Source organism: Pelodiscus sinensis, chromosome 12 (genome assembly GCF_049634645.1).
Source record: "Pelodiscus sinensis isolate JC-2024 chromosome 12, ASM4963464v1, whole genome shotgun sequence".
In the NCBI taxonomy this organism is placed as follows: domain Eukaryota; kingdom Metazoa; phylum Chordata; order Testudines; family Trionychidae; genus Pelodiscus; species Pelodiscus sinensis.
In genome coordinates this window covers 30,746,812-30,759,782 of record NC_134722.1, presented here as the reverse complement: position 1 = coordinate 30,759,782, position 12,971 = coordinate 30,746,812, and the positions used below count along the sequence as shown (strand labels likewise).

Below are 12,971 nucleotides of genomic sequence, written 5' to 3'. Positions count from 1 at the left end.
TCTTCTGCAAAAACTCTTCCGGACGAGAGCATCTACACTGGCATGAGCTTTTGTGCAAGAGCATCCATGCCAGTGTAGACGCTCTCTTGCGCAAGAAATTTATGTTGCCTGTCTACACTGGCCTCTTCTGGAAGAGCTCTTGCGCAAAAGGGCTTCTTCCTGAGCGGGAGCGTCAGAGTTCTCGTGCAAGAAGCCCTGATTTTATACATTAGAACGTTAATTTACTTGCGCAAAACACGCGGCCGGTGTAGACGGGCAGCAAGTTTTTGCGCAAGAGCGGCCGCTTTTGTGCAAGATCGCGCTAGTGTATAGACAGCCTGACTGGCATGCCAGTTTGTTTACTTACCAGCCCTGCGGCCATGGAGCCTCGCAGCTCCCGTTCACCGTTGTCTGTAACCAGGGGCCTTGGCTGCAATCAGTGAACCGGGGCAATGGGAGCTGCAAGGCTCCATGGCCACGGTAAATAAACAAACTGACAAGACCAGCTAGCATGTTTCTCAAATTGGTTTCACAGACCACATTGAGAAACACTGATCTAGGGACTTCTACCAAATCACCATTGCATCCAACTGCAAAATACCTTTTAAGTATTTAAGCAACATAAGCATAAAGAAATATAATTAACTGGAAGATACTTAGTGTGCAAAGATGTTCTGGAAAAAATGAAAATCCACTTACATGAGTTATTTCACTGGTAAAAGAATCTGTTGTTGTTGAAATTTAGAAAATGTGCCATCCTACTTTAATACTTGTTTAGAAATTGAAGAGTGTTGATGGCTACAGATGTAGAGACAGAATACTACTTACAATTTCTAAGGAAATTTATTATGTTGGACATGAGGCATTTTTATTAGTACAGGTTGCTCCTCTTAGTCCAGGGTTCTCTGGTCCTACAACTTCCGTGGTCCCGCATGACCATGGATGTTCCAGGACCAGAGTGTCCCAGAGCATTGCAGGGAGGTGGGGGCATGGGAGCTGGCGCACAGCTCACTTGGGATGCAAGAGGGGAGCCAGCAAGCAGCTCAACTGGATTGGGAATGGGGGGCAGGAACCCTGCCTGCGGTTCAGCTGGGCTGCAAAGGTGGGGGAGGGAGCTGGTGTGCAGCTCAGCTGGGCTGCAAGGGGGGGAGGAGGAGAGGCTAGCACGCAGCTCAGCTGGGTTGCAAAGGGGGAGGGGATGGAGCAGGTATGTGGTTTGGCTGGAGGGGAGGAGGAAGCCTAAACGCAGCTCAGCTGGGTTGCAGGAGAGGACGAGTAGCTTAGTTGGGCTGGAGGGGAGCGCCAGGAGCCGGTGCATGGCTCAGTTAGGCTGGGGAGGGGACAGAAGCTGGCACGTAGCTCAGCTGGGATGCGAGGGGAGCCAGGAAACAGGGAGAGGGGCATCAGGGAGGTCTGAAATAACCTCCCCTGGTCCAGAAGAATCCCTCATCTGGTCTCAAGGGTCCCAGACCAGGGAGGTCCAACCTGTAGTGTCTAATGTTGGCTCACAAATAGCGAGGGTAACAATGGACCATCTCCTTGCACCACAAACTTCTGATTATCATTTTAGACACTATATTGTATTTGAAACAGATTTACTATCCTGAGCAAAATGGCTGTAAGTCTTGTTAATACTCCATGATGTGTAACTCACTTTAAATAAGTTATTTAAGCAAGTCTAATAGCATTAATGAATATCAAACATGCCAAATTAATTGCAGTTTGAGATCTGGATGCACTGTAGACTATGCTGGGAATCTAAGATATTCCACAGGCTACTACAGCCTTGGCCATTTATAAACAAAAAAATAAATCTGTTAAATTGAATCCCTTGCCAGTCTAATACCAGCATTTTCAAAACTCAGTACAGTGGTTTAACATACTGACCATTTACAGGTTGTTTTTATTCCTGTCATTTATGCTTGATGTGAGATTGATTTCATTGTAATTCCCTTTCAGTATTCATGATTATTTGGCAAAGTCTCAAGATTACCCATATGTTATGGCTGATAGTTTGCTGGATGTTTTAACTAAAGGGGGACATTCTAGATCTCTGAGAGAAACAGAGACGGTAAGAATTGTGATTTGGGAACTTTGTTGCTTGGTTTGCTCTAGAAGAGAATGAAATTAAAATTATGAAGACCGTTGAATTGATGTGATTTAGAAACGGGCATTTCTCATTCTGAGTTAATGTGGTTTTTGAGTATGACCTGTTTTCATATTGTAGGCATCTTCTATCATGTTTTGACATGTCTCTACCGTAGGGATGATGACTGACAAATTAATGGGTTTTGAAATGTTATAACCTATATGTCCTAATATTTAACATATTAGTTAACCAATTATTAAATATGATCTATTCTCGTAAGATAGATATGGCATTACAGTAGTTCTGCCAAGCTAGGGTGCAGATTTTGGGGTATCTGATGCTGTTGCGGTTGTTAAACCATTTGATTTGAGGATTAAATAAGACTTTACCTGTAGTAGCTTTCAGTATCAGAAAGGATATTTTCTCACATTCCCACTAGAGATGCTAGCATGTAGTAATTTACATTATTAACCAATAAGTCTGGGAGCCGGTACCTGTGGGAAGCTGGCTTTTAAGCCAGCTCCCCACATGTACTGGCTCCTGTGGAGCCACCTCTTTCCCCCTCCCTCCTACTGCCTCCCACAGAGCCCCAGTATCATTGCAGGTGAGGGGGGCAGGTGGGAGCCAGTACACACAGGAAGCTGTCTTTCAAGCTTGCTCCCTGCACGTAACAGCTCCTGCAGAACCACTCCCCTCCTGCCCCACTGCATCAGAGGTGGCAGCGGGGGGCAAGTGGGAGTCTATGCTCCCGCCTGACCCCTCTGCATTGTATACGTGAAACCACTGAAAAATTCAGCAGTTACACATTTAATTTACATACAAAAGGCATTGGAGAAAATTCTACATATGCGGTGCCTTGGGGTTTCCCATTGGTCCCCATAACACTTACCATTATAGGCAATGAGTCAGTTACAAAAGATTTAATCTCTCCTGAAACAGTTCAGAATGAATGAAATGTTTTCATCTGCTTTTCATTCTCCATTGAAAGTGAAGCTGAGAATATAATTGTTAATGTAAGAAACTCAATTTTTCTTTAGTTTCTCTCATTGATATCACTTGCACATTCTTTCAAATACCTATAATTATGTGTTTCCATTTTAAATGCTGTTTCAGATAATGCTGGGAGAGAGAAAATAGACATCTTTTAGTTGGAGTTATTGTCTAGTGAAGTCACTTAAGTTGAAGCAATAAATAAACTGTGCAGTTGGCTTCGTGATGAGAGTTGCTTCAGAACATAAGTTTGACAACTGCCATGATTTTCCAAAAAATAATTGCATCAAAACACTGGCAAGAGATATAGTAGCAAACACTGACTGCTTTCCACAGGCAGAAATGCAGTTATGCCACTCTTGATTTGTATAAGTGATTTATTGAGTCAACTTTATGTATATTATACACCATTATTATCTAGCTGCTATTACCTAACTTTATATAAAGCCATACAGTGGACAGAGTGCATACTCATAAAATATGACTTCATAGTGTAAATTCCCACAAGATTAATGTAAGCAATTTTTAAATAAATAATTCCACAGTGAACAGCTTGAAGCTGTGCAAGTGAGCATTTTCAAACTTATAAAACATTTAATAGCAACTTAACATAAACAGAATAGTTCTGTGAACAGTAGCACAAGCAAAACAGTATATTTTGCCATTTGTACATAGTCATTCCATACACAACGCTGCATTAAATGTTGTAGTATAAAGATGAAGTCAGATAGTTAAAAGCCAGGAAATGCAGAAGAGAAGGCTCCTGCGACAACGTTAACATAGGCCATATTTGAAATAGTACAGATGTGCAACTGTTTCTTTGCAAATGGGCAGTTGAAGGTATTTAATGTCATAAATCATTCAGGAAACATGTATTCCTTTTGCTACTTTCAGCCCTAATGTTAAGTTGATGTAACTGTTAATGCTTTTAAATTCTACTTTTCTAAAGAAAAGACTGTCCTTTCCTAACTATTTAAATCAGGGGTGGCAAAGCTCAGACATGGGTGCCAAATTCGGGCCCCTGGCATGCCTGGATCTGGCTCCCAAGGCTCAGGATTCCCCCCAGCACTGGCACTCAACCCCCCCCCCCCCCCCCCCCGCTGCCCCCCTCTGGGGTTGGCACATACAACATCTACTAGCCTGTCCCCTTTCCTCTCGCCCCCCCCCCCCCCCCGACTCTGGTGTGTAAGCGGAATGTGGGGAGTGTCTTTCTCCTTTTCAATTGGGAGTCATAGCCTCTGACTGACTTTTTTGCTGTGGGTCAGTGCTGCTCTCCCCACCTACCCAAAAATGGATTCCCCATCCCTGATTTAAATAGTTGAGATGAATGAGGGAATGATTCTTGCTTCTGCTGTTAGTGAATGGCTAGAAACTGTTTTTTGCAGGGTTTAGCGAGCCATTATCACATCTTTATCTTATGAGGTCTTTCTTTTACAATAGGAAAGTATAGAGCTGGATTGCTTGACATTTCCATTTCCATAAGCAGTATTGTGGTGCACAGCTAGATCTAATGAATCTCTTTTGGAGGTATTAAGATATGCAGACAGGAAGGAGTCAAGAGGCTATTCATACTGGCCTGTTTCAGAACCAATCATATAGCAAAGTCAGGAATTGATACCCGTCACCCATGATGGGTTCACCATCTTTTTTATATGAGGTTGAGGTGGAAGTTGAATTGTCCCTTAGCATTTTTTCCAGCATCAGAGACAACCTGTCCATCAAGTTCCATAACTAGGGTTGCAAGATGGTTTCAACAAAAATATCGGACACACTTGACATTCCAACACAATCTACATTACATCTTAGTTAGAAAATACCAGACATTTATATTTTCTCATTTATATTATCTCAATTTGTTTCCCAAACAGAAAGTTCAAATACTGGACTGTGCGGTTCAAAACCGGACACCTGCCAACCCGATCTGTAACGAAGTGAAAATTTTCAAAATGAACCAAGTCCTTATCTCTCCCTATTGTAATGGTCTCTATAGAGCAGGGGTTGGCAACCTACGGCTCACTAGGAAGCCAGATATGGTATGGCTTTTTTGGAGCTCCAGCTTAGCCTCCCCTAGCGCCCCCTGCAGCAGTGAGCCAGTGCTGGTGCTACAGGCTTATGACCCTCCCCCCAAGAATATTGGAATGCCAGCGCTAGCTTCATGCTGGGGAGAGGACGGGAAGTAAAAAGCCCCAAGCCTCCCTGCTGGATCTGGTGTGCGGGGGACAAGTGGAGACAAAAATGGCTCTGTGCCCTGCCGTTTTCCTTCCCTGCTTCCTGGAGGCTTCCCCTTTGCTCCCACTGGCCAGAATCCAGCAAATGGAAGCAGTAGGAGGCTCTGTTAGACAGTGCCTGCAATGTGTTGTGAAAGCAAGTTAGTGGCTACCTCTTACCCCCCCTGACCAGACCCCTCACTCACCCCCCTGCTGTGACACCACACCCCCAGCCTGCTCCTATCCCCTCCCTTCCTCCTGCCCCTTTCCCCCTGGCCAGGCACCCTGTCCCCTGCTCAGTCATGCAAATGGGCATTCTTACACAGCTCTTTGACCACTTGTTCTGAATCTTGATGTAATTTGGCTCTTTGGTTTGAAAAGGTTGTTGATCCCTGCTGTAGAATCTACCTACAATTTTTGTCTTTGCTGGTCAGGGAACATACCATGATAAAATCACTTGTTTTGCATTTTGGGAGCAGAGGTTTCTGTTAAATGTTTAGTTTGCCCTTAGCAGCAGCCAATCTAGCTATCTTAGGAGAGAGAATAATCCTCCTACCCCTTACTTATTTATTCTGCTAATTAAATACTTAGTTATTTAGCACAAACAAACATGATACCTGTGAAGTGCTCATGCTGAATGTTACCACCAACCAGAAGGGCTGATTTGGCAGGAAGAAAGCATGATACCATAATGTTGTCCACAGGTTTTTGGCTTAACTCTGGGCCTATCTAAAAAATAAATGGTGTTATTAATGATATTCCCATTTTTTAAATTAGATTTGTAAGAGTTTTACATCATTTTTGAAGGGAATGGGGAGTTCATAGCTCTGAGATTCAAATGTTAATCAGTTAAATTAGTAAAACTGTTGGTTGCTCTTTTGACTGAAAATACTGGTATGTCGGACCTCTGCCTGGAAATACTATTTTACTTGTTTTATGTTAGTACCGCTTAAAGGATTCCCTCACTTTTGCTTTAGTCTAAAGAATGATACTAACTTTTTTAAAAAACAGAGACTGTAGCACATGTTCTAACTTAAAGGAATTTTCTTCAAATTTCTTCCCCCATGTTCCCTCCTTCCACCCCACCCCAAAGAAAAAAACGTTTAGTCTCAAATCATGAATGGACAATTTTGATCCAAAAAGGGAACATTTGCAAAGAAAATAATGGAGGACATTTTGTAATAACTGAAATGGCTTTCATTGCAGTAATTACACTCACATGTTCCAAATAACTTAATAGAAGGAAACCTCTTGCTGCTAACTTCTGTTACAAGAGAGATATAATGAATGCTCTCTCAGAATGGACTATTGTATAGTTTTTGTTATCAGTGAAAACCTATAACACTGTTTTGTCTCCCTCCATTTAAGAACATCCCATTGTACAATTCTTGTTTTGTTTTTGTACTTTAAAATAGGAACTTATTTTAATGTCATATTAAATGCCCTTTTTCTCCCAATTTCAGTCGATGGATGCAGAAAGTCAACATGGGAGGAGTGATGCAATAAAAGATGTAGAGGTGATATTTTCTATCTTTTTCCAAGGAGCTACTCTCAAGAGGCATTTTTAACCTCTAACTGCAAAACTGCTTGAAGCTGGGAAAATGTGTGCAGTTATATAAGCAGATGTTTTGTGTGCTACCATTCAAAACTCCATGCTTTTTATGGTAACTGTTTTGTATTCCAAGTTTTGAAGATAAAGTCCAAAAAGTAAATCTCACATCAAAATATAGGTTTGATTGGCTTTGATACCCCTGACTGTGGCTATGTCTACACTGCAGAGCTTTTCCAAGGTACCAGAGGTATCCTGTTAAAAGCTATGCCACTTCCAAGGAAAACATCTGCTTTTTCGAAACAGTTCCCGAAAAAGTGGACACGTTTTTTCACTGTCCCTGTTATCCTTTTTGTATGAAGAAAAAGGGATGTGTTGAAAGAGGAGGCTTTTCCAAAATTTGGCCCCAGGGCCGAATTTCAGAAAAGTCTCTTCCGTAAGGAAAGCAGAAAAAGATCTGCAAAGAAAAGTCGGAATTTGCGTTCTAGCCATAGCCTGAGAGACAGAGAAATCTGAAGAATTTCTTTTTGAGTAGGAAAAGGCTGATGCCAGTATTTTCAGAAATAGACTATACTTTAGAATTTCATCTTGGGGAAACGTGGGTTGTGGAGAGTCCTGATTTGGGACGGGTGCAGGAGGATTTTATATTTGGAGGTTGGTCATAATTTGTGTGCTTGTTAGGCCACTTCTGTATGTGTGCCCAGAGCTTTGACTGTTTGCAAATCTTAACACAAATAGTTAACTACAGTACAGTAAGAGATGGTTGTGCTTTAAAATCTAAATTAGAGTGTCTCCCAGCATCTGACAGTATTCTAATGTACACACTGCTGAAGTGGTGGCAGGGATCAGCCCTCCCTGTCAGTACCCTGCCCAACCCCAGGAATCTAATGATCCAACCAACAGATTAAATTTGGTGATTTAATCCTGCTGATGTACCACCTGAGGCATGTTGTGAATACACTAAGACTGCAAAAGCATTCTAGATGGATTAAAAAACAACTTGATTTAAACAAACACTTATTTGTTGGTTTTTTTGGCGGGGGGGTTTAGATTATAGAAACAGATGCTGCCAACAGGTTGGACTCTAATCATGATAGGCTTACAGCACTGAAAGCAGTAACAAATTTTGGAATTCACGTAGAGGAATTTGACTCTGAAGGTGAGTAATCTACTGCAATTAGGAATGCAAATGCTATTTTTTGTGATAAATGCATTTATCACAATCTCAATTCTTTGGTATACAGGCAGTCCCTGGGTTACGTACAAGATAGGGACTGTAGGTTTGTTCTTAAGTTGAATTTGTATGTAAGTCGGAACTGGTACATATTGTAGGGGAAACTCTAGCCAAACATTTCTCCAGAGCTCAGTTTTATTCTCCCACACCTCACTTCCCTCAGTCCTTTATTCTCAAGCTGAGGTGTCTGCTGAGAAAAGCCGCTTCACATCTCCCTGGTCTGCTGGGGGGAAGCAGCTAGTGCGGGGTTGCCTCACTCCGTTTGTAAGTAGGGATTCGATGTAAGTCGGATCCATGTAACCCGGGGACTGCCTGTATTCAGGAACCTTGTATTTTGTATTATCCCATAATTGCTTTGCTGGAGCTTGTGAATGAGCATATGTGTATCCTCCTTTCACTGACACAGGCTTTTCTATCAATCAGAGGCTGAAATCTTCCAGAAGAAACTTGATGAAACAACAAAGTTACTCAGAGAGCTCCAAGATGCTCAAAATGAACGCCTGAGTACAAAACCGCCTCCCAATATGATTTGTCTTTTGGGCCCATCTTACAAAGAAATGCATCTGGGTGTGTATAACTACTTTTAATTTATTTTTATAAAACAGGTTATTTGGAATTTTTATCAGATTATTACAGGTAAAGTCAGTGGTGGGTAACCTGTGGCCCACTGGGGCTCCATTGGTGGCCTGCAGATCCCCATACTTATGATAAGTACCTGGGCACTAATCTAAACTGAAACTGCCTTGAAGCAAGTCTCTTCTCTCTGTTTGAAAATGACTGATGTGTAAAAATAACTGCTTGCTTTGGTTATTGCAATGCATTTAAACCGTTGTACAAGTGTTCTCATTGTTAACTAAGGTCAAATACATAGCTTAATTCTAAAATGCTGCATTAATTTGAAAGACTTTAGCTCTTATGCTTGTGTATTCCCTCTGTCTTTTACCAGTTTCATACAAGTCTTAAGTGGACCAAATTCTCCCTTTTTTGAAGAGAAACAATAGCTCTAGTGCACAGTGAAGATTGAGAACCAATAGCAAAATACCCAGATCCAGAGACCAGTGCCTTGGGTGCTATGTGGGTCACTTGTCATTGATTTCCCAACCAGCAGTTTGCACTGTGATCCTTCTGATATGTAGCACATATATAATATTGAAGCAGCATTACCTTATGCTTTCAATAATCTGCCTGACTTTTGTCCCCTTCTCAAAGGGGCCTTAGTAAGCAGCTGTTTCATCTGCTCTTGCTTTCTCCAGCTCCTTTACCATCCCCCCCCCCCCCCCAAACTCTGCTAATGACAATTTTCAAATGGTCAAGGAAAATGCTGCCTTTTCTCTCCCTCTGGTACCTTATGCCTTCAATATACGATTAACGCTCCTCTGCAATGCCAGGAGCCTAGAGTGAATCACCAGCTGTTTTGAACAGCTGGTAGTTCACTTTAGGCATGGCACACCCACAATCAGCGCCTTGAGGCAGGAGAGCATTAAGGCTGTCATGGGCAGGATCAACCAGCTTGGTGGACCAGATCCAGCCTGTGGAGGCTCTCTTGCCCACCCCTACTCTAAATATATGCTATTATAGACATTTATTTAATTTTATGCAAATACAAATTCTCTAAAGCTAAGTACTAATGGCAGTTGTGTGGCTGTAGCTGAAAGGACAGTTCAGCTATTCTGGACAATTTGTAAATACACAAATTAATTTATATTATTGTAACCTTCTAGCGGAGAGAGTGACCAATAATTTAAAAGAACTCGCACAACAAGTGACCCCCGGTGACATTGTGAGCACATATGGAATCCGAAAAGCAATGGGAATTTCAGTTCCTGTACCTGACAATGAGGCCAGTTTTGTAGATTTAGTGGATGGTGAGTATATAGTGTATTTAGACATGTTGTAGTAGAACAAAATTACATCTGCAAGTCATTATAGCATTATTGATAGCAAAGCAGTAGTTAAAACGGGAGTCTCAATTTCTGGTGTGTCTTCCCTCTTTTTAAATATTTTTTGGATGGAAATTTGCCATGGTTGTTCTCAGTCCCAGGGTAACTTTTTTTTGCTTAGAGATTTGGTGTAACCACTTAAATTAGTAGAATGAAAAATGTTTTCCTATACATACATTTTGTAATTTTTGCATTTGCATGACTGACTGAAGATGAAAACAGCACATGTAGAGAAGATTGGTTGACTGCTCCTAAACATTTTTAGTATTATTTTTGCATGTATGCATTGGAATTTTTCCTTTTTTTTTTTTTTTAATCTTTCTATTTAATGGTGCTCAATTCTAAAGTGCCACCTATTGAAAAGAGTGAAAAGAATATTTAAGCCTGTGGCCTTGGCTCCAGCTCAACGTTGGTGCAGCATAGATGATGTAGTTTAGGTAAATTTACCGCAGTGTCTACTCGACGCCATGCTGCTCTCCCATTGACTTACCTTATTCCTCATTTCAGTGGAGTGGTCAACTAGAGAAGGCTCTGCATTGGATTTAGTGCGTCTTCATTAGCCCCACTAAATTGACCCCCAGTGCATCAGTCACAGCCATGTAGATCCTCAATAAGTGTAGATGTGGCCTCAGTAACATTGTAGTTGGCAACTCAGTCATGAAATCATTAAAGTTTTCTACTGCAACTTACTACCATGTTTGTACTTATGGTATTTTGCATTTATCTTCCTTAAATATATACCTCCCTTTTTTGTGTCCTGGCCTACACAATGTAATATGGATATTGACACTTTAATACAAAGTTTTGACTTTTTTGAATTACCAGATTTCTCCATGTGGCCACTGCATTAAATGCTAGGTTTTCAACTTCATTTAGTATTTTTATATCAGTCTTGTTTAAAAAACCATTTACTACACAAAATAGCAGGATTTAAAAAAAAAACAATGAATTGCATAACGTGTTATAGCATACAATATGGTATATTCCATTCCTCTTGCTTATAACAAACTGGTTTTAGTTATATGCTAGTCACTGCATTTCTTGATAATTTTACCTTTAGGCAAATTTTTCAAGCAGTTTAGCATATTTCTGAAATGAAAAACAGACCTAATAGTTACTCAGGCTTCTGAGATCAATACATCTTATAAAATACATTTATGGAACTGTACACTGCAAGAGTAATGTATTGTCTGTTCCCTTAAATGCAAAATTTCTGACTGTTTTCCTGTTAATTGTACCTAGTGTAATTACTAACTCCTTAATACTAATGTGTTCACTGCATAAATGAAGGAAACTGACTGCAGGAGTAGTAAGGGATTTTGATTGAATATATACTACATTAAAGGATGTTTAATAGGCTAATCGACTGACCAAACTGTGTGGAATAACTTTTTTTCAGATTGCCAAGAATCTAAAAAGACTGTCACTCTCAGTGGAAATGAATGTGGTCCAATTGGAATTTGAAACTTCATTTGTTTTAAGTTATATATTTTATTGATCTTATTAAAGAACTAGATTTAAATTCTGTTCAGGATGTATTCATTGAACACATGTACATGGTGAGTTGAAGGTAATATTTCGTCTATTGAACTTTGGAACTCATGTTGAACTAAATCAAAAAGCATGATTTCATGTTAACGTCATTTACTTCTAATACAGCTGGTCCCCAAGTTGCGAACGGTCAACTTACGACCTTTCGCAGTTACGACCGAAGCTGTCGTAAATGGTGGACCCCAAGTTACGAACAGCGCGGTCGTGTGTAACTTTACAGGGTCCGACTTATGAACAAGCCTAAGTTATGTCCAATTGCTTGGTCTGTAACCAGTTCATAAGTCGGGAAGAGGCTGTACATACACATCTAACTGAATTTTGGAGTAACTCAGCGTTGTCTCTTGCTGCATGAATTTTAGTGTTATATTTTGAAAGGCTACGTCTACATTGGCCCCTATTCCGTAATAGGGATGCAAATGTAGCACTTTGGAATAGGCAAATCCGGCTTGTAGATAAGCCGGAGAAAAGCGCCAGTCTGGACACGATCCTCCGGAAAATAAGCTTGAAAGTAGGAATAAGAGATCCTCTGGAAAAGAGCTTATTTTCCGGAGGATCGCGTCCAGACTGGCGCTTTTCTCTGGCTTATCTACAAGCCGGAAAAAAGCGGCAGCCATGTAAATGCAAATATTTAAATCCCCCGCGGATTTGCCTATTCCAAAGTGCTACATTTGCATCCCTACTACAGAATAGGGGCCAATGTAGACACAGCCAAAATGTTTGGGGGGAGGGAGGGCCGGTTGCAACAAGAGCTAAAGCCTGAAATTATTGTACAGTCTAGAGCACAACACAATGACCTGCTTATACCATTATCCAGAAATATGCCAAAGCAATTTACACTTTTAGATCTAGCCCACTTGAAAACATCAACACTTGAATGCTTATATATATTGATTTTTAGGTGCAAAGGAGAAGTAGATGGTCATTAGTGGAAGATGCTATATTGAGGCTGTATAAATGTTGCCTAGGCATCTTCCATGATTTTGTTGTCTATCACTTTCAGCCAACTGGAGTTTTTATAATGTTGCTACTAACTATTGCAGCTATCAGGACAATCGATTAAAATACCTTTTCAGATGCCATTTATAGAGCCAAATGACAGTCAAAATGGACCACTCTTCTGAGTAAGATAACTTAAGTCACATGGAAAAAATCCTGTCTTGACAAAAGGCTCCATAAAACTTTAAGGACTTGACCACTAGAAGTGTAAATTCCCAAACGCTGGCAATACAAACTCGGCTAAAATATTAACCAAAAAAAATGCCTTCAATTAAGATGGAATAGCTGAGCTGGTGTAGGAGAGAGAATTAAAGTACATACCAATACCAATGTCCCCTGTAAGCTGTGTGCTTCTGCAGCTACCCAGCTGATTTTGCAGAGAGCTCACAGCCAGCAGCATGTGTTTCTACTAGTGGTGCACATCTACACATGACAG

At 40.9% G+C, this 12,971-nt stretch overlaps 1 protein-coding gene across 1 annotated transcript in view; it reads left to right on the top strand.

Moving 5' to 3' along the window:
• Positions 1 to 11,515, top strand: part of BRD7 (bromodomain containing 7) — a 34,160-nt gene extending 22,645 nt beyond the window's left edge. Inside the window, exons 12-17 of the mRNA XM_075940250.1 lie at positions 1,939 to 2,050; positions 6,729 to 6,782; positions 7,865 to 7,973; positions 8,472 to 8,615; positions 9,770 to 9,913; positions 11,388 to 11,515. Coding sequence (XP_075796365.1) covers positions 1,939 to 2,050; positions 6,729 to 6,782; positions 7,865 to 7,973; positions 8,472 to 8,615; positions 9,770 to 9,913; positions 11,388 to 11,452 — 628 coding nt within the window. The 3' untranslated portion in view covers positions 11,453 to 11,515. The remainder of the gene's footprint in view (positions 1 to 1,938; positions 2,051 to 6,728; positions 6,783 to 7,864; positions 7,974 to 8,471; positions 8,616 to 9,769; positions 9,914 to 11,387) is intronic.
• Positions 11,516 to 12,971: the final 1,456 nt, after the last annotated feature.